Raw genomic sequence first — 23,132 nt, 5'->3', positions numbered from 1 at the left:
GAGGCAGGAAATCAAAAGCACCTCTGGGGGTGGAACCTTCTACTTCAAGTGGGCATCAGGCACAAATAATGGAACCTCAGACCAAACTCTTCAGTACACCTCTGAACCTGTGGAAGACTTAGAAGGACTGCTGTGCTGCTCTGCAAGAAGGACTGCTACTCTGCTGACATGCTGTCCTGCTGCCTGAATGGAAAGGACTGGAGCTTCATCTTGAATCCCGGACTAACACAGCAAATCCAAGGTGGGTTGTCTGGCCTCCTGACCAAAGCCTCAGGGACAGAAAAGGTTCAAACCACATTGAACTCAACACCTGGACTCTGTCTGCTGTGAGTCCTACCCATCCCCCAAAGTGGTTCCTCCCCAATTCTGGACCCTTGGAAATGGGCCTGAAGGTGCTTTGCCTGCCCACCTATGGTCCTGCGGGCAGAACTGTTGCAGTGTGATATATCTCCTCACGATTACGAATTGGAACCACTACTGCACAATGCCTCCCCAAAACACAGGATCTTGCGTCGCAGTCTGCAATGTTCTTCGAAACCATTGCTCCGCAAAGCATCCTTGGCACAGGCCTTCACATCACAAACCCCTCCTCGATGGCAAACATGACGATGATGCAGGATTCCACAACGTAGCCCTGCAGCATCCCCGGACCTGCTGCTACGCAACACAGCCTCAACGCAGGATCTCACAAAGCTTGTAAAACCGAAAATGAAGGTACTTTGTTCAGCGGGCCTAACTTGGACCATGTATGCGTGCCATGCTCCATCACGGTTGACCAGAGCTTGTGACTTTGCCACAGTACAGCGTAACCAAACCACAGTTGGCGCTTTGTGCTTCTAATCACTCTTTTAACTTAAGTGTTTAAAATTGTAGATCTCAGGCTCTCCTGCTTGGCATTTTGTCATTTTGATCTCAAATAATTTATTACATTTTACTTTATGTTTTCTAAATTGCTGTGAGGTCTTTTTTTGTTGATTTTTTCTTTTATTACTATTTGAAATGCTGCATAAATACTTTACAAATTGCCTCTAAGTTAAGCCTGCCTGCTTTGGGCCAAACTACAAGAAGGTAGCTTAGTTAATTTTAGGGTTTGTTTGTGTTTCACCCTGATGGAGACTGTGGTTGCTACTCGAGTAGGGTTTCACCCCCCTCAACCAGTAATCCAATTTCCAACAGTAATGTAGTGGTCTATTTGATAATATGGCCTGAACACTGAATAAAGCCACCTTCTAGAAAGGCTGAGAGGATTTTTCTCTGGGATTAGCTTATTTTGTCCATTCAAAGATTTTAATCCATTTAGTTTTTTTGCGGGGGTTTAACTTGATTAAGTTGTAGGTGTTGTCTGCATGTAGTTTTTGTATGTATCTATTATTTTACATAGAGAAGGGCTGGTGGGCATTTTTTTGTGTATGGGTTTGCATTTTTTCAATTTTGAATCATAAGTATATTTAAATGAATGAAAACATTCATGTTGATTCTATTTATGTTCTCTATGTTGTGGTATATTCTGAAGTTGTTTTTTCTTTGAAGTGATTTGAACATGTAGCGTATGGTCAGTAGGATCAGGGAACCTACTTTCTTTTTGCATGTTTTGTATGACAATGATCATTAGTGTGCAAGACAGAGTTATTTCTTTGTTTTCATATTACTGGTTACTATAGGTTCTTGTTGCTTATTTAGAAGGGTACATTCTAGGTTTGGTGTTTACATGAACAACTGTCCAAGTCAGAAAATGTTACCATGATTAGGTGTGACCTACTTGTCTAAGGCATACGTCAGGAGTCCTCCAGGTTTAATCCTGAATAACTCTTAGAATTCACCATTAAGCCTGGAGTACTATAAGAGAAAGCCACAGCAAATTCTTTGTGAACTGGACCCATGATTAGAGAGAGCAACAACAGAGATCAAGGACTTCAAATGCAGACTTATTGTTCCCCAACAAACTTTAAGAATAGGCTCTTGAGAATGCACATGCATTTGCTAAACTTATCTAAGCACCTAGTTTACCCCCAAATGTATCATTATTAAGTTGAACAGAAGTGTAATTAAGTACACCAAAATGATTTAAGAAAGAGTGGTATGTTTGAGAAAAAGAGAACAGGAAAAGGAATTTAAATATAAACTAATTGTGGCGTTAGTACGTTTCTCTAAACATATATTTACAGAATGTACACAGAGTGCAATCATAGCATTAGTAAAGGGCCAAGCATTCCCTCTACCATGCACTTTTAAAGATACCATATGCAATGTTTATATTACAGATGAGTTGGAATGTTCAGGAAAACGTGTAACAAAGTCCATGTGTACACATAGTTTTGGATTTGGGAAAATGTTACCTTTATGTGGCTCTTTTTTCTGAATCGGCAAAGAATGTTTGTGCATGCCTGAATGCTTTTCCTTAATGGGTGGATTCACAGGGATTTTACTGTATGTGTGACTTACTCTTGAAATAACTACTTGCATTCTTCTAATTGTTCTAATTTTAGCTGTCTTGCATTGTTAGAAATTGGGTTTCTAGTTGGCAGAGGTATGCACCCTTTCCAAGTAGGGACCTTATTCCTAGTCAGGGTAAGTTAAATACCCACTAAAAGATAACTTTGCTCACGCTCTGGTAGCATGGCACAGACCAATCAGGCTTACCTAAAAAGGCAATGTGTAAAGTATTTGTGCAACACACACACACACAGTAACACAATGAAACACCACAAAAACATTCTACTTAGGTTTCAAACAATGGAGAATATGTGTATGAGTAAAATGAGACTAAAATGGCAAACATCCAATAAGTTGAACCGGAGTTATGAATTTTTAAAGAATAAATAAAAAAGTAGTGCTTAGAAGTCAATAGCACATAGGGATTGCATGAGGTCGCACTGGATTGGGGCAAATCCAAACTTCGGGCTGACTGCGATGGGGGGCAGACTGGCTGCACGACTCACGAAGATCCCGCTGAGAAAGTACCTTGGACGGAGCAGGTATCACCGTCAAAGGCTCGAAGCGAGTAGTCAAGAAGGTGCCATGTTGGCTTCGATCCCGCAGATGGAGGGAAAGCTTTGGTGCCGAACCGCACAGTCGATGAAGGTGTTGCAATCCACTTGGTTCATCCCTGCCTGTGTTTCCCCCTCCTCTCCCCTCCCTCTTGGAATGTTCTTTCTGCTGGTGAACCAAGGTTCTACAGCTGAACCCAGCTGACAGGAACCTGTTGGTGGTGTAAGACTGAATAAACTCTATTCCTTTTCTACTCAGTGTTATGTAGGAGGCTTCAGCGTCGAACCCCGTTACGATGCAGGTGCTGCGTCACTTTTGAGTTGCACTCTCCCTCGTCATTGAGCCACGCAGTTCAGCTCCTGCATCAGGGTCGAAGGGCAATGTGTCGGTTTCGAGCGGCAAAAAGATCTCACTGCGTCTATCTTGACAGTTCTGGACAGCAGAAATCACCATTCACGATCCAGATTGGTACTACTTGGCAGGGCAGGACTCACAAATGGCACAGTCCAGATGCTGTTGCAGAGCTGAAGAAAGTCTTTGATGGCACTAAGATTTCAGAACAGGGTGCATGCCAGCAAGCCCTTGGGAGTCACTCTTGGCTCAACTGAGATGGGTTCAGTCCTTGTCCTCAGCAGGGTAGAGATCAGCAGGCAGCAGGGCAGCTCAACAAAGCAGAATGCATTTCCTTCAGAGCAGTAGTCAGGCAAAGTGGCAATCCTTATGGCACAGCAGTCTCTACTCCAGGTAGTTCCTCACAGAGCCAGTAGTGTACTGTCTTGGTAGTGTCAGAGCCCCAGTACCCATACCCAAATGTGCCTTTGAAGTTGGGGTGACTTCAAAGCAGGCCCTTAAAGTGGGCAGGTCCCCTTTCATCTCAGCCCTGTCTGCCAGGCAATCTGTAGGGGGTAACCAGCCCTTTGTGTGAGACACAGAACACTGCATTCAGGTGTGTCAGCTCCCCCTTCCTTTTCCTGCCCAGGAAGAGCAATCAGAAAGTAGATGAATGCAGATGAGTTGTCTGTCACATCCACCATTCATGTGTTTGTGGCTACGAATGCACAAAGTGCAGCTATCACCCACCCCAGACATGTATTGGAGATAGGCTGCAAGGCACACAGAATAGTAAGAGCAGAGAAATGTCCACTTTCTAAAGTGGCATTTCTAAAACAGTAATTTTAGATCCAACTTTACTAGTAAAGAGGATTAATCATTACCCTTCCAAAGCTATGAAACATGAAGTAGCTACTACTTTCTAATCAGGAATTACAGCTTAAAGGTGTTTTAGGAAATTCCAAATGCTAGCCTATGAGAGGAGTGGGCCTCACAGGAGAGAAAAGCAAATGTAGTTGTTTATCACTATCAGGACATGTAAAACTTAACAGTACATGTCTGACCTTTTACTTACATAACCCTCAGAGATACCTAGGGCCTACCTTAAAGGTGACCTGTATGTAATAAAAGGAAAGCTTAAGGCTTGGCAAATGGTTTTACATGCGAAGTCAGAGCATTGTGTACACAGGCCTTGCAGTATCAGGCCTAAGAGAGGTTTGGAAGGCTAGTTGTGTGGGTGGCACAACCATTGCTGCAGGCCCATTAGTAGCATTTAGAGTACAGGCCCTGGGTCTATCGTAAATCAGTTTACAAGAGACTTACAAGTAAAATAAAGATGCCAATTGTGTATAACACCAATGTTACCATGTTGAGGGGAGGAGCAATTGCACTTTAGCACTGGTCAGCAGTAGTGAAGTGCTCAGAGTCTTAAGTCCAACAAAACGATGTTCATAAAAGAGAAGGAGGAAGACAACAAATTTGGGGTTACGGTGGAGAGAGGGCCATTTTCCAACACACGTGCATACATTGACACACTTAAATGTGTTAAATTCAAGATTTTGAAGTTAAAATGTTGCACATATCTAGTTATTCTCAATGGGGAAATGGCGATTTTAAACGTTAGAAAACAACATTTTCCCTTCTGTGCAACTCACAAAATGCAAGCATGTCTGATCAAAAGTTGATATAGGCATTTGCACATTCTCACCTGTCTGTCAAGCTTCTGTTGACGCAGATTGCTTCCCTCATCATCTAGAACACTGAAATGAGAAAAAAAGACTAAACTGAAATTTGTGAGCAACTGTAGAGCTAAACAGGTATTAAGGGAATCACGTTTCCCATTTACAACAAAATATTATGTGGATACCAACAAGGACGACCATTTTATGTCAATAAGATATTTCTGAAATCCAGAGAATGGATCTATATATGTACTGCATTTTTGAGGTAAATGCAGTTACAGAATTATAGAGTACAATGAAAATGTATTGGCAGCCAATCAAACAGGCACAATCCAGTGTATAATTAATTGCAATTACCAGCATTAAAAATTCCAACATGTGATATAAACTAATATGCAATGAAAATTAATTATTACTGTTATTAATTACATTTATCAAAATTGCTAGTGCAATCTTTACAGTATATGTGAGATTACTATTGTCTCTGGGGATATCATTGCAGGAAATGTGGGTAAAGGTTTGCTTTTTCCTCCCAGAATCATTACACATGCAATTTTCAAAAATCGTTCACTTGCATACAAAGAAAGTAGTGTCTACTAAAGAAAATGTCAAAATAGCGATTTGATACCCTGAAAGAGAAAGAATTAGCAAATAGAGAACAACCAAGAGGAAACTACTACAAAACACAGCACCCCTTCTCACATACCCACAAATAATAGATAAACAGCACTTTAAAGTAGTTGTGTCATGTCGTGTTTACTTTATCAAAAAGCATAGCAGTCGCGCTGCCTGTAAACAAGTGTTGACCCCACCAAATGGCTACACTACCACATATCTTTATTAGACATCAAGTTAGCGTGAGGGCCAAACACTGCCGGTACACGAGTGCAGTACTAGAGACCGTTGCCAAACGTCAACATAGTATTAAAAACAGGCACTAGATGTAGCATTACCCCAGGCTATCACAAAAGCTTCACATTTTTACTGACCTGCAGTGGAGTTCATGCGATATGGTGTAACAGATTATGAGTACTTAGTGCCATTTTTTATCCAAATGTTTCAATATTCTGTCCTTCATTGGTATTGCAATTCTTTTCATTGAAATTATCTTGACAGTGTATCTGAAGTTGACATGAAAATGTGTAAAGTAGTTGATACATTTGTCAATTTTCTTTGCTCTAGATTCACTTGAATTATTATTATTTTTTGTTTTGTTTCTAAAGTGTTTGCAAATGCTATTTGAAGGGTTTTCATAGAAGCCTACATTGTGTTTGAGGGTCTACCACTGCGTACTATTTCTACCATGTAAAAAGTGACCCCATTTTTGTCATGCCTCCCATTTTTGTTTGATTTTGCTGACGTAAAGACTCTGTATCCTTTACCACTGCTAAACAGTAGTAAAGTTATGTTATGTTAGATGTCACTTGTATAGCGCCTAATTACCAATGGTCTCTTAGCGCTTATATGAAAGTTACAGCCTAACAATGCCCCTTTGATCAAAGGTTATTTTGGTCAAACTTTCGCAAACTTTCCGGCAGTCTGTTCCACAACTCGGGTATCAATACTCAAAAAGCCCGTCCACCCACAGTTGATTTGTCAAACCGTAGGCGGGTAAACAAGTTTACCTCAGATGACCGTAGGCATCATCCCAGAACATATCTCCTTAGACGGTCCTTAATATAGACTGGAACCGTCTGATAAAGAGTCTTATGTAAAATATATAAGCCCTTGAACCTGCTCCTCTGCTTGACTGGAAGCCAATGCAATTGTTGCAGCAATGATGTAGCATGTGACCACCTTGGAAGCTTGAATATTAATCTTGCAGCATTATTCATGACTACTTGGAGCTTACCCAGCAAATTGTCCGGAAGCCCAATATATAGCGCATTTCCATAGTCCAGTCACAACACATTAAGTGGCGCCACCACAGTTCCCATCTTTGAGAAAGATAGAAGGGGTACCAATTTCCGAAGTTGCCTCAGTAGGCCATCAAAGTTTTCTACCACTGTCGTCTCTGCGCAATCAGTGCCAACTTTTTGTCCAACTTAATGCCCACACTCTTCACAATAGACACCAGTGTTGGTGTGGCACCTAACTCCTGTGGCCAGAAATAATCTGTCCAGGGGTCACTACCTGTGGTGATTGCTAGAACCTCTGTCTTATCTGGGTTCACTTTAAATGAGATAGCTGTCATCCAGTTCATCGTAAACCTGAGGATGTTCTGTGCATTCGACTGTGCTTGCTTAGAAGTATCAATCCGAGTATCAATTGAGTGTCATCCGCGTAATTATACAGTTGACAGTCTGCTAGTGCCACCACCAGTGGCTGGAGGTAAATATTAAAAAACAGTGGGGACAGAGCAGCGCCCTGTGAACTCCACATGAAAGTGCTCCTTTTCTAGACACATAACCTCCCAGCTGGACTTTTTGCAACCAATCCTTCAGGAAGGAGGAGATCCACTGAAAAGCCAGACCTGCAAATCCCTGCTTTCGAATTCGGTCCATCAGCCTTTGATGGTCCACTGTGTCGAACGCCACTGTGAGTTTCACAAGATTAACACAGAAGGCTTATTCTTATCAGCCGCTAGCCTGAGCTCTCCCAATACTGAGAGCCTCACCAATTCCATGCTGTGATGTGCCCTGAAGCCGACCTGCTGCACATGAAGCTGCTGATGTTCTTCTATGAATACTGACAGGATTCTGGGTAGATGTTGTTCCACAATCTTTGCTAGGAAAGGCAAACTAGATACTGAAAATATTTCTATGGTTTGTTTTTGGTCTGCCCCTGCTTTCTTCAGTAGTGGGGTTACCATGGCTGTCTTAAAGCTGAGCAGAACCTTCCCAGTTACAAGGGAGACATTTAAAAGGGAGAGCAGTTCCACCCCCACCACAGGGAATGCCATTTTGAATACCTTCGGTGGACAGTGATCTTCTGACAAGCCTGATTTAACTTATGCCATTGGCCGTGTTAAGGCGTCAAGATCCAGTGGTGGGAACAATGAAAGCTTCTCACCCTGAAAGTCTGGCGCCTCCTTCGCTATCAAAAGGCATGGACAGCTTTAGGTGTTACTTACTTCAGTTAAGATATCACTAACATTCTTTAAGAAGAAGTTCTGCATCTTATTAGAGTCCTCTGGATCTGCAGTAGTCTTATGCTCCTTCTATTGACTTAATTCCCTCAACACCTCAAAAGTCTCCTTTTGCGTATCATTTGGCTCATCGAACACTGCTTTCATCACAATGATCACTTTTTAAAATTTGGCTTGGATTGTTTTATACTGCCTAAAGGCCTGTGGCTCATACTGCTTCTGCCATTTCCTTTCATATTGGTGTAGCTTTTGTTTCCTTTCTCTTAGCTCTGAGGTGTATCAAGGGGCCACCTTACCTCTGTTCCTTACTCTTTCTCTCTGTGTGGGGCCAACTTGTCTATGGCTTCTTGCATCCTGCCTATAAATCTCTCGCTCTCCTGATCTATGTCCTCAATATGTCTCCCTGGATGCATTACATCTTTTAGTGCCTCCCCAAACCTGGTTCCATCTATTTTGTCCCAGTTTTGTACTGTGCTCCACTCTGGTGGTTGGTACATTAGTCGACTGAGCAGTGGGATTGTGAGCCTGATCAGATAATGATCTGACCAGCTACAGGGTTCAATCTCCGTTATCCTTGCAGGCGACTGATAAGTCCAGATTAAATCTAAAGTATGGCCCTTATCGTGGATTGGGGTCTCCACTAGCTGTTGTAGCCCCAGCATAGTCATACCCTTGCCGAACCTACTAGCCTGAGCCTCTTTTGGTTCCTGGTCCCAATGAAAGTTGAAGTCACCACCATAATCTATTGGAATCTAGAGCACAAATCACTAACCACTTCCGTACACAAGTCGTTGAACAAGGGAGTAGGCCGGGGGGGCAGTAGACTACCACCATTACTACACAGGAGGACTTTAGACCTATTTTCACCCCCATACCTCTGCCTCATCCAAACTTTCTGCCACAACCACGTCTGCGGTCAAATCACCGCCAACCCCCTCTCCAACCCCCTCTCTTCCCACCCTGCCGGTTGTGTACCAGGATATCATAATCTGGGGATCAAAACAGCACTATCACATGCCCCGAGCCATCCTCTACACAAGTTTCCATTACCGCTAAAAGATCTGGCTTTTCTTCTTGCAACAGCGACAAGACCTCCAAGCTGTTTTTCTGCAAGGACCGTGTGTTCAACACTATGGCTCTTAGGCCCTTCACTGGGCCTTCTTTCCTCCTTATCAGGTTTAAATCACCAAACCCTATGCCCCTTACTTACCCTGGCCTCCTCTCTGGCCCCCCCTCACCCATTAACAAATCGTCTGCCCTTAACCTCCCTTTCACCTCCTTATGCAGTGTCAGAAGAGTGTCCATTCCTCTAAGCTCCCACAATTCCTCCACCAAATAGAAAAGCCTTTGGTAAGTAGTCCTGGCCCCTGAACCCGGTCGTGCACGAACGGGCGTAGCTGGGCTTGCCTTAGGAGCACCTTCAGTGGGCCATCGGCGCACCCGTTGCACCTCCGCTCCAGTCTCCTTAAGTCACCACACACCCCTCTACCCACCAATCAGCCCTGTTGTGTAGCAGCTGAGTCACGAGAAGCTAGACCGCTCACCGGCAAAAACCCACATGTGCCGGGAGCAGAAGGGCTAAAAACCTAAAAGCCTAACTGCTTCCACACAAACATCACTGACATAAAAATGATTGGCTCAAAATAAAACCATGTTTAAGGAAATTTAAAATACAGTTTAACAAAACCATAGGGCCATAAATTCAGTTCCTTTCAAATTAAGACACATAACCACTGGTGCTCTCCCTGCTTTCGCAAAGTGTCTGTGCTTCCCCCATAAAACATGTGTTGTACATTGGTGCTCTCTGTTTAGCCTATTTAACTTCCACGTGTCTATGGTAAATGGTGCCCAAAAGACACATATGGGATCAAAGTTAAATGTTATATACAGGCTGCAGTGTGCATTTACACCACCTACATATGTGAAAAAAGTATGCCAGCAGCACAACCGTGCTCTGGCTGGACTGCTTTTTAAATTCCCTGCATTAACAGAGGCAAGAAAAAAAATGCTTTTGCCATGTAGGAAAGCCTATCTTTTGTATATTCATAAGTCACCACTAAATAGTGTGCCTTGCAAACCCACAGGGCAAGGTGCTAACGAAAATTAAGGACCCTACACATTACAGCTTTGAAGTAATTGCTTTCTTAATTTTCAAACTCTTTTTAATAACTTGGGGGAAATGTAACTTTATAAAAATGTACTCTTTGCTGCCTAAGCCCAAACTGTCCCAAACCAATTTTGCCACTTAGCCCCACCAGGGCAGAAACCATTGTCTGGAAGAATTATTGACCCCGGCTCAGAAGACAATAGCTCGCCTCTGAGCCCAGAAAGAGCAGATGCATGTGAACTGCTGCCCACTTAGCAGGGATTAGCTATCTGAGAGAGAACAGTTGACAGAACAAACAACAGCTTTAGAACTACCTCTTTCGACTTGGAGATGCCAGAGAGGACTTTTCTGTTTCAATCCCAGGACGCTCCTAGAGAACCAGGCTTCAGTATTTGGGGGTTAGAGAAGCAGTTTTGATTCTTTCACGTGGGAGAAGAGCTCAACTAAATAGAGGTGTGACAAGGAGATGAGGTCAGGCTTGCCAGCGGCAGAAGGGGTCTTCCATATTGAAACACAGGCTATTTTCCAGTAAGAAAAGAGATTGGGTGGTAGTATTTCTCCAATCACTGGCTAGCACACAAGGTAAATCAGGTACTTTAGCCACTACCTCCACTGAACATTCCTGTACTTGGAACGTCTCCACCTAAAGAAGATGACCCTAATGCAATAAGACTCCTGACTCCCGACTCCTGTTTAAAGAAGAGAACTCACTCAATGACTCCTGAACATTGCTGGAATTCAGGTACTGGGACTGCTCTTGAAGGTTCACGCCTTGGCTTCCTGTCTTAGGGACAACAAAAGCAGAAGGACTCTTAACTCCAAGAGGACCCAGCTGACCGTAGAGGATAGCACCCTGCAGTATACCTGGATGGAGAAATACCTGATGTCTAGAAACCTGTCTTGAGGACAAACCCAAACAACCTTTGCCAGCAGTTGGATAAAAGTGAGACTAAGACATTTTTCAACCTCTAGAAGACATTGGCAAGGTGTTGCGGCATGTTCAGGGAGTTCATACCCTAGAAGGGTAAGATAGATAACCAGGTTTGTCCTGCTCAGAGCTTTTTGCTACGTGGAAAACCTGTTCAGCTAACCTTGTAATGAAGGTATGATCCTCAAGTGGCCCATTATAAACACCAAGGGACACTGTGAGAGCTGATCCAAATTGGGGCCAACTGTAAGATGACAAGAGGTGATCTGCTGGAGTTTTGTATAGAGGTCTCATCAACTTTAGCTAAATGCTATGGGATACTTGATATTATCATTTAAGAAGGCCTATATGCCCAAATTCCTCTATATTATAAATCATGGAGAAGATATGTGTATCCCTGGCTGCAGCCTATTTAGATTCATTATAAGCCCTTTTAATTAAAGAGTATTTTTTCCCCAATTCTTTGCCTATTGAGGCAAATAGAATAGAAATATCCCTGAAGTCGGCTTGGAGCATTGCAGAGTGTGGCTACCTGTAACACAATATCATTTCTCTTGGGCTGCTCCCAGCACCCTATACATCTGATAAACATGGAAAAGATGAAAAACAGTATCAGAATGAAGAAAAATAATGCATTGAGTTTAATTAATCTAGGAAATGCTGGGTCTTGGGGAGTTATTTGCTGATACAACCATTACTGATCTCCTATTTATGGTCAAAGAATCACTCACTGAAGCAGATTTGGCCTTGTTCCAGGGTAGGCACAAACTACCTATGTCTGCCATCTGATATAATCCAGTACAGACCTATCCATGTCTTGACATAGAATTAAGCCTAACACCTGGCATAACTGTATGATATTCCTCCTAGTTATTTTACCGTTCCTAGAGGTGATTGGTACATGGTCAGGCATCATTGTGAGGATATGGTGGAGCAGGGTCTCCATAATGTTAGAGTATGAACAGTCCTGTCTTAATTTAGGTTTGTGCTAATTACATCTGTTTTGCGTACTTGAGGGCTCGCTATTACAGACTCATAGCACACTGTGTATACGAAACTGGCAATGTTAAGGATTGCCCACGTGACATAGATTTTGACAAATGACAAATGGTTATCTGAAGCTGATAATGTGGGAAGCTGTCATCGCTAGTGTATTTCTAGGATTTAATATTTACCCTATGTACTATTATGAAATTAATGTATATATTATTATATTGTATTTAAACAGTTATGTGTATCAATGTAGTACGTAATTGCTTACCTGCTTTTAACAAAGCATTATCCAACTTAAAAAAAAGGTCTAACATTAAGATGAAGTCAATCACTGACCCGAAAACATCGAACATAACACACAGGGAGCTTGCACAGGAAAACAACAGAAACAGTGCAAGATAAGAAGTAAACTGTTCCAAGTACAAGTTAGTTATATCCTATATCAGGAACAACATAGCCCAGTTGGGAAACAGACGATCCGAAAATAGTGCACTTGCAGTAATGTAGGTTTTTTGGAAGGGACTACGACCGTTACCAAGATGTGTCATAGTTGACATGTCCGTGGTGGAAAGTCACGAGACCTGAAATTCCACAATGCAGACACAACTTATTACACATTCACTTGGTTTGGATGGAAATTTACAATACTTGCTTTCCCTTATCTGACTTTCTATGTGAGAATAACACACACTCTCCAAACCACAAACACCAACATCCTTTAGGAGCAAAGTCCACCATTGGAAATCCTTTGCTGGATAAATAACAACTACAGGCCAATGTCTACAAAAATCATCAGGAGGCCACATAGTTGAAGAATGCTGTGCTACATAAATACCCATTATCATAAAGCAATATCAAATGAGAATACTAACATAATTCACTCTTTGTACTAGCACAACTTGTAAACTGCTAAGAACGTATTCCCCCTTAATTCTGACTGGCCCGGTTAATTGCAATATTCGAGGAAACTCCTGTTACTCACATATTGCATTTAAGAAGGTTTTTGATGATCTGTTGCCTGATTGTCTATTTTTATATCTTTTGATTTTGCTTCCAGCCAAAATAAAATTTTGCAGTGGACCATATCCACAAGTATCGCATTACACAGTGCTTCACAGAGTGTATATTAACAATGCTTGTTCAGCGTTCTCATGGCACCGTACATAAAACATGGCATAACCACAGCAAAACAGAATGGTAAATCAGGTGTAAACTAAGCAGTACTACAAATGTTGCCATGACTTAAATCAGGTAAATTTCATCACTGTTAGCAATAGGGTCTCTAGTTGGGAGTAGTTTGCACCCTGTCCTAGTAGGGACCCTGACACTAGTCAGGGCAAGGGAATCACACAGCTAAAATAATCCCTGCTCACCCCCTTGGTAGCTTGGCACGAGCAGTCAGGCTTATCTTAGAGGCAATGCGTAAATCATTTGGACATAATGAGGAAATATGAATTTTTATGGTTAATTGTGTCCCCTATCTTAGACCCCAACGGCTCCATGTACATGCTACAAGTACATGTATGTTCCCTCCAGTTCCAGCTATGAAGACGCAAATACATGTGCGTCCAACGTCAACATGTTCTCTTTCAGATCCGCCATGAATGGGTCGAATATTCCATTCCTAAATATGATTGGCCACTGACTTTATATGGTTCACTTTTCACGTTTCACAGTTCAGGCGAGCAGGCCCTGAATTCTGCCATCAAGCCTTTTCCTACTTCTGCCTCTAAAATGCTCCAGCTTGGACCTGCATCTGTATCCATGAACTTTGTCCTACTCCCTGCGCGGCTAACGGTGCCTGACGCGGCCTGTTGCCTGCCAAAAACTGTATTCAGCCTTCAAGTTATCTGCTCCGCTCCTCATCCAATGCATTCCTGTCTAGTAGTTTAGGTAAACATCCTTCCAGCTACCGAGCAAAGAGCTTGGCCTCGCTGTCTTTATGCAAGTAATTCATAGCCCCTGTTACCATGGAAGATTCCTGCCCCCTCACATCTCATGTAGACACATAGACGCTTGTACATGCACTAACAGTCAGTATAGAATAGATTCTGTCCGAGAGACCTTTCCTTTTGGATAAAACAGTTCTTTAAACAAAGATATTAGATACGATTTGGGATTAGGTTGACCTGACCCCCCAGACTTTTGTCTCCACATGTAGAGCTAAATGTCAATTCCCCTTCACCCTCTAGTTGCACGTCAATCACACGTCATGCGGCTGCGCGCGCATCTCTGCCAAACATTTCTGCTGACACTGCAGGATTCTCTTATGGATCCACCCACTTGTGACATCATTTTAAATGACGTTTCTAGTATACGCCTGTTATTACGCCCATTTTCATTACGTATGTGTATTCTTATCTGTATTATCAGCTGTTACGCCTCCTGCATCTGTCTTAATGCAATGCTTTTCATATATATATTGTTACTTGTCAATAATGTATTGCCTATCCCTTCCTGAACCTTCGTGGTGATGGAATAAGATTGCCTAGTTCGAACTATGATTCCTTTGTAAGGAATAAAGCCCTTTTCAGAACCTCTAATACCACGGATTCTGCCTCTTATTTTGACTGAGTTATTCTTACTAGACTTTACCGCATAAAAAATAGTACAGGTAATTTAAATATTTACCACATAAATTGGCGCCCGAATAGGGACACTTTCTCATCTCACGCGCCGGAGGTGCGTTGCAGGCCCGGTCCTCTGCCATAGCTGGACGGACAAAAACGCGTACCCGCAGGATTTCCTGTATCTCCCTCCGGCCAAGCGGGGGTGACTGAGGCTGCGATCAACACCCAGACGAGGCGGTGAGAAGTGCGAAGTATCCCGACCAGAGCCTAGCTGAGAGAGCAAGATCCGAGGTATACAGAGGCCCACCAGGTTCCGAAGTTTCCGAGTCGAGTCGAGTCCAGTCCGGTTCAGTTCAGTTCAGTTCCGAGGCCTTCCGTTCCGTGCTACCCGGTGAGTACCATTGCTGGGGAGGCAGTTAGACGTGCACATTGGTTTGTGCCGGTCCTGACGGGTTTGGGTACACAAATCCGGTCTGCACTGTTTTAGCAGTGTATCTGTACTGTTTAGCAGTATATCCAGTATGTTCATGTATATAATCTAGTATTATCTAGTATTAGTATTATGTCAGTAGTTAGTTTTCTCTTAATTATCATTGTTCGTTAAATGTTAAATGTTAAATGTTTTACTGTGTTCAAAAATTGTGGAATGAATGAGTGTTCATTATTGTGTTTTTCGTATTAATTGTGTTCAAGTCCAGTTTGAGTAAGAATCAAGTAGCAAGGTTTAAAGATGCCGTTCTTTTCAAAATTAAGACAGATCAAAACTAGAAAAGGAGTACTCGAAGAAGCTGTTCCAGTTCCACCTAGGGATACTCCAGGGTATTTTATGTACCATAAGCATGGCCTAGATGCCGTATTATATCTTGATTTATGGGTGGACTACACCAAGGATTTAGCAGAGAGTCAGAGATGGCCCGCAGCTGGGACATGGGATGCAGATTGCATCATGAGAGTAGAAGAAGAATTATGGAAAAAGAAAGCCAGACAGTCACAGAAAGATGCCATTGAACTATGGCGTAAAGAATCGCATAGGCGCACAGAGAAAGCGCTCAGACTGGAAGAGAAAAGTAGGGAGAACTTAAATAAAGCCCCAGAAAATATGCTAATTGAGGAAGGTACCCGAGTAAAAACAGAACAAGCAGACAGGCAACGAAACACTCTTATGAATGGTATGTATCCTCTCTTGGCCGAAGGTTTACCTAAGGCCACCCCGGAAATACCGAAAGATTTGCCACCCCCATTACTCCCGATTAAAGCACATCCCAAGACCGCAAAAGATATTTTCCTTTCCTCCTATTTAGACGATGTAGCTCCCGAATATGTTAATGTTCCGCCACACCCACCACCTGTCGATGGTGCTCAACGCCGAGATCATCCGCCCCCAACTCTGCAACCACAAACTCCTCCGCACAATCCAACTTTTTCTGCATCCACAGTGTCTACCTTACATCCCACAAACCCTTTTATACCTAGCACCTCAGAAGGTGCGACAGGAGGTGCGGCAGCAATTTTTGCCACACCACCATTACGAAGTAAATCGTCTCTTAGAGATTTAGCGAACCAACGTACACCACAAATAGCAACGTCCGACATGTTTAAGGAACATCTTGTAGATTGTAGATATGATCCAGTGCCCGGTAAAAATGACAGAATGCTGCTATCATCGCTACGTATACGACGAGCTTCAACGTATTTAACAACATTACCAGGAATGATTAAACATTTAGACAATATATATCGCTTTGTCCAAACAGGGCAAGGCCCTGAAAGTATTGACGAAGCCATGGAATACCAGAAAGTGGATGTACAGAGACTATTGTTACGCTTCTTCATAAACTGCTTGATCAGAGACAGAGATAGGTCCGAGGTAGATCAGGATGAAATGCAAGTCCTTACCAGATGGGGTCAGAATATATCAGAGGGAAAACACGATAAACAGACATGTATAGTAGCTATGTGCCGAAAGATCCGCAAGGAAGTAGAACGAACACATAAAGCCAGATCGGAGGCAGACAAAACTGAATCAGAGGGAGAGGAGGAGGAAGAATCAGAAATGCCCACAGGACAATTAGAAACGATTGCTTATGTAGGTAGGGGAAGACCTTGTAACAATACCAGATACTTTAATGACCCGATACGTCCGATACGTCCAGAATGTAACAGACATTTTCAAGCCCCTATGCTAAATGCGAAGTCCCCTGAACACTTATTCCAGGCTGCTGATAAATTACTCCGAGACCGAAGGGGGTATCATATGCTCGACTCTATGGATGAACAAGAATTAGCCAGGTCAGCAGTACAATGGGCTGACAGTTCTGAAAAATACAGTGATGATGCGTTAGCACACACGTTTTTGAATCTTACCCCAGACGAACAGCGTTTAGCTGGCATATACATGATACAGCACCTCGTTATATTGTATAGAAGCCAACGTTCCGATCCTGGTCCCCTACCTGATATATTGATAGAATTACTCACGAATAAATGGAGAGGTTCAGGTACTGATTTAATTAAAGAAATTCTAGAATATCGACACCAGTACATTGTCTTCGTATGCCCAGAACATGTTTCAGTTCCCCCCAAGTTGGAAAGAAAAACGTATCACATAGACAGACAGAATCCCTTACGCGAAGTACACCCAATCAGAGGTGAAGACAATACTTTTAAACGCGTGTTTGTGTACACGCCCATAACAAAAATTGAATTATTAGAAATGAAGAAAGTAGTACCTAGCCATGACAAAGACCCAGCAGGTTTCCACCGTGAGATAAAAGACATGTTACTCATGGGAGAGTATACTTATCCGGACATTATGAAAATATTAAAAGTTTTATTGCCTGCCGGTATTTACGAGAAACTTAAAGAAAAGGAATGGGAGGTGGGAGACCAAAAGATAGAGTGGACAGCATTAGAAAACGAAGAAAAAGCCCGAGCTGCAGGCTCAGGGCTTGGGGAAAAGACTACAGCATTACCAGGATTATTAGTGCAGGTACTACCACGTTTATTAACTACGAAAAAGGAAGACTGGGGTGCAATTTCAGCCTGTAAACAAAAACAAGATGAAGACACTAGTGATTTCTATTCCCGATTTGAAAAATGTTTTGGTATTAATAGTGGCATAAAAGCAAGTAGTGAGTCGTATCCACATCTGTTTGTGACAAAATTAGTTGAGAATTCCCTGCCCCAAGTTAAAGGTAGAGTATTAAAATTCGAGAGTACCTGGCAAGGTAACACACCGTCACAGATGTTACAAATGTTACAATATCATCACAATAGAATTAGAGAAGAACAAGAACATGAACAAAGACGGATGAAAGACACGAAAATGAAAATGCTTGTTGCGCAGTCAGTTGCAGCTGATCGTCATAAAAAGGGTACAACACAGTCCAATGATTCAGTAGGTCCTGTTAGAGGGACATGCAACTATTGTAAACAGCCAGGTCATTATATACACGATTGCACAGTTCTAAAACATAATATCTCTACGGGTATAACGAAAGAGAGACCACGTCCGCCTAGACAGGATCAGATCCAACAACAAGTACCTCAGAATATACAGCCTATGCCAGTTCCACAACAGACCGCACCACAACCACAACAACAGCCACAGCCTATTGCTGCAACACAAAACACGACACAACAGATGTACCAGTATGCACAAAATGACTATCTAGAGTATCAGCGCTACACATGAAATAGCCTAGAGAGGGAAGTTGGCCCACCCCTTATTGAGGTTCCCGTAGATCAAGAAGGTCCTTACGTACAGAGTCAAGTATTAGGGAAAGACAGAAGGTTCCTACTCGATACAGGGGCAAGCAGAACCACTATCCGTCACAGCGAAGTCCCAGGGGTACCCCTCTCAGGCTCACAAAATATTTCCCTTGGTTTTTCAGGAAAGCCCACTATTAATGAAGTATCGCAACCACTTGCATTAACGGTCGGTCCATTAACACGGACTACAGATCTATTGCTCACAAAATCATGCCCAGAAAACTTGTTAGGTATAAAAACATTGAAAGCTCTAGGAGCTGTAATATGTTGTTCTCCGGAAGGAGTACAACTATTTTTGCGTGACTTTAAAGGTCACTATGTGTCTAGAGACATGGATCATCGGTTACAGAATCTACCTGCACATTTATGGGCACAAGGCCCCACTGATGTAGGTTGTATGCACATTACACCATATCGAGTTACACTCAAAACAGGAGTAGTACTACCACGAATACGACAATACAAGTTACCGCCAGATGCTGTTGTGGCTTTACTGCAAATCATTGACGAGCTCATTGCACAAGGAGTGGTTGTAGAAACGGACTCCAATATATGTAATTCCCCGATAATTCCGATTCTTAAACGAACTGATCCAAAAGCACCACCAGTATATCGATTAGTTATTGATCTGCGAGAATTAAATAAATGCATTGTACCACAATACCCCGTGGTCCCAGATATCTCTTCATTGCTAACAGCAACAGATTCAGAAGCAACGTTCTTTACTGTAATTGATCTCAAGAACGCTTTCTTTAGCGTCCCAATTGACCCGGAAAGCCAATATTTGTTCGGATTCAGTTTAAATGGACGAAGTTTTAAATTCGCACGCGCACCTCAAGGATTCACAGAAAGCCCCAGCATCTATAGCCAAGCACTGAAAAGAGAACTTGACAGTATCCACATGCCAGCTAACACTGCCTTGCTTCAATACGTCGATGATCTGCTGATCACCGCCCGAAGCGAACCTGAATGTGAAAAAGCATCACTGACGGTTTTACATTTCCTAGCCGACAAGGGGCACAAGGTGTCCCCTTCAAAGCTGCAATTCTGTGTCCAGCAAGTTGTGTACCTTGGGCACTTGCTGTCCAAGGGGGGAAGACAGCTTACACCCGACCGTATCCAGTTAATTGTTAACATGCCGACACCCAAGACACAAAAGGAGGTACGGGCATTCATAGGCCTCACTTCATACTGTAGGCAGTGGATCCCTCAATATGCATTTCTAGCAAAACCACTCATTCAGTTGACAACACAGGAGGCAGCGACATCGACTGTCCTCCCTTGGACTCAGGAACATACGCAAGCTTTTGGAAGCTTAAAGAAAGCTTTATGTCAAGCACCTGTTTTAGCAACACCATGTTACAACAAACGTTTTACACTTTTTGTTACAGAACGTGAAGGTACTGCTTTGTCAGTACTCACGCAGGAACAAGCAGGATCACACAAGCCATGTGCTTATTTTTCCAGTACATTAGATCCCGTAGCTCAGGCTCTTCCTGCGTGCCTGAAATCAGTCGCAGCAACAGCTTTAGCAATCCGACAAAGCGATGCCATAGTGTTAGGACATCAATTGACAGTACAAGTACCACATGCAGTAGAGGTTCTCTTGAACCGGACCCAAACACAACACTTGACCATAGCAAGACTGACGGGTTATGAATTGACATTGTTCCAGCCACACATAGAAATCAGACGTTGTAGTACATTAAATCCTGCCACACTTTTGCCAGTAATCGGAACAGACCCATTGGCACATGATTGTATTGAAGTCATTACTATTACGACGAAACCCAGACAAGACTTGACAGATATTCCATTATCAGATCCAGACCTGACATTGTATGTAGATGGTTCATGCATGAGAACAAGTACAGGAGAGTTAGTGGCCGCTTATGCAGTCACAACAGACACTGAAGTTATTGAAACAAATTGTATAGATACCTTGTCAGCTCAAGCAGCAGAGCTCATCGCTCTGACACGAGCCTGTATTCAAGCCAAAAATAAGAAAGTCAACATATACACAGATTCACGTTATGCATTCGGAGTCGTCCATGACTTTGGCGTGCTTTGGCGAGAGAGAGGTTATTTAACTTCTCATGGTGCCCACATCCAGCACGGTCCCCTTATTCAAGCTCTGTTAGATGCAATACATCTGCCGACTGCAATATCGATTATGAAGTGTAAAGCCCATACAAAAGTGACTGACATTATTTCTCAGGGTAACGACCTAGCTGACAGAACAGCTAAACAGACTGCTCAGAATCAGACTCATACAACTGACACGACAAAGACAATAGTTCCGACACCAACACACTGCATGACAGTTAAGGATCCCGCCCTTGATGTAATTGACATACAGACACATGCTACACCAGAAGAAATAAAGAGATGGACTGAATTAGGAGGGATCCAAACGGATCAAGGATGGATGACGAAGGGAAAATTTATATGGTTTCTCCCCGACTCAATGGTTCAAGTCATTATTAACACAATACATAGTCCAGCGCACCTAGGAGAGAAAGCTATGCTAGACAGTATTCAACACATTTGGTTCAATAAACACTTGCGAGCAGCAGCTAAACAGAAAGTACGTACCTGCATGATTTGTTGTCAGTTCAATCCAGGAAAAGGCGTACCTGTAGACCAGGGTGGATTTCAACCCCCCGATCACCCTTTTGAAGTCCTCCAGATGGATTATATCCAGATGGAACGATGTCGAGGATTCAAATATGTCCTCGTAGTTGTATGCGCTCTTTCCCGGTGGACAGAGGCGTATCCCGTCTCAGATTACACTGCCCCGACTACTGCCAAACAGTTAGTTCGAGAATTCTTCCCACGGTATGGTTTGCCCCGTGTCGTGTACTCAGATAATGGCCAACCGTTCTCATCCGAGCTAATGAAACATGTTTCACTTTTGTTAGGCTATCAATGGAAATTCCACTGTGACCGACATCCCGAGGCAGCAGGTCTCGTGGAGCGGCATAATCAAACTTTGAAAATTAGACTGTCCAAAGTATGTAGAGAAAAAGGTGTCGACTGGATAGTAGCTTTACCAGTTGCGCTCTTTTACATGAGAATGGTAGCACACTCTCGAACAGGGCTATCCCCATATGAGGTGATCTTCGGTAGACCACCAAATATGTGGGGGACGCCTATACCCCGTAAAATAACTGATGTTGATTGTAATATGCTGACAGATTACCTGGCTTCCTTGATGTCTGCACTACAATCTTGTCGTTCACAGGTAGCTGCAGCTTTTCCCGATAACACTGAGGTGAAGCCCCATGACGTGGTTCCGGGAGATCTGGTACTGATAAGGAACTTCGACAGAAGGAACCCGCTGGAGCCTCGCTGGCAGTCGCCTAAACTCGTCTTATTGACCACAAGGACAGCTGTGAAGATTGAGGGACGTAAAGGGTGGTTGCACTCGAGCCATATAAAAAAATTTCATGGACTATCATCCGACTTGAATTATCATCCCTGCATTCCCTCACAGACTGACTCAAAACTCCCCCTGGTTGACAAGACAGAAAAGGAAAAATATAAACTGAAATTAAGGTCTAGCAAGTCAGACAATTTGATTGTTTAAGTCCTCTCCAAGGTGAATCGGTTGAATTTGTCTCTGACATGTATCCTCTAGACCAAAATAGAGAGAGAAATAGACAAAAACAGCTAAAAAAATATGCGTACTGTAAATCACTTCGTAGTCACTGCATAGTGACATTGTTAATTATGTTTTTTCTAAGTCTTCTGATTATCATTACCAGTATATTATTACACATGTATTACCCTATTTCCAAGCGTGCTTTCAATGTTACTGCCGAACATTCTTTTAGCGCATTACCCCCGCATGAGTTGTCCTATAGATTTGCGCTGCGCAACAACACATTCATTAGTATGTTACATCATTCTCATCAGACCAGCAATGCTACAAATTGTTGGATATGTGGCCGACTCCCTCCCTATCAGAAATACAAGGGAGTTCTGCCTCTCTTTCCGTATCCATTCACCCACAATGGCTCCTGTGGAGCATGGTTTAGTTTGATTAATTCCCTAGATTCAAATTCAGTAGTTTATCAAGACAACTGGGTTTGGGGAAACCTGAATCTAGTTTTACTTAAAGTCTGCTACCCTAACAAGGAGGGACTTCCCAAAAGAACAGGAACTGATCTAGAAAATGAAGTATATGGATTAGGTAACTTTACACTTAATCTCATGATCCTGAATGTTGAATCTGAAGCTACACCAATCCTGCCCGCTATGTCAGTATTTCCAGTTAGAGGCGAATTATGTGTAAGAAAGAATGGTTCAATTCACATGGGCCATAGTAAATGTACCACTGTAATAGAATTCAGTGATAAAGGCAAATCTACGTTGAGAGCTTCTCGTCACTCCTACTTCATCTGTGGTCACACCGCATACATACGCCTACCCCTAGATTGGGATGGTACCTGTTACATTGCATTCCTTCTACCACCTGTTTTCCTAGCCCCGCCTGATTACCATAGGAATACCCATTTAGTACACAATAGACAGCAGAGAGATCTCCCGATTGTCGACTACACCGAAACAGCATGGGAACAATACACAGATTTCAATAAAGGTTTCTTTCCCTACATAGGTACAGTCACTAATAGTAAGTTGATACGTAGATTAACTAGAACCCTTGAAGCAG

General features: G+C 42.7%; 1 protein-coding gene across 1 annotated transcript in view; it reads right to left on the bottom strand.

The window, feature by feature from the left end:
- Positions 1–23,132, bottom strand: part of LOC146857563 (tubby protein homolog) — a 995,297-nt gene that overhangs the window by 198,796 nt on the left and 773,369 nt on the right. The window contains exon 3 of the mRNA XM_085648119.1: positions 5,027–5,078. Within this exon, the coding sequence (XP_085504245.1) occupies positions 5,027–5,078 (52 nt within the window). The remainder of the gene's footprint in view (positions 1–5,026; positions 5,079–23,132) is intronic.

The sequence above is a fragment of the Triturus cristatus genome, chromosome 3_2, assembly GCF_964204655.1.
Source record: "Triturus cristatus chromosome 3_2, aTriCri1.1, whole genome shotgun sequence".
NCBI classification, from domain to species: domain Eukaryota; kingdom Metazoa; phylum Chordata; class Amphibia; order Caudata; family Salamandridae; genus Triturus; species Triturus cristatus.
The sequence above is the reverse complement of the archived record's forward strand: the minus strand, read 5'-3'. Positions and strand labels throughout refer to the sequence as shown.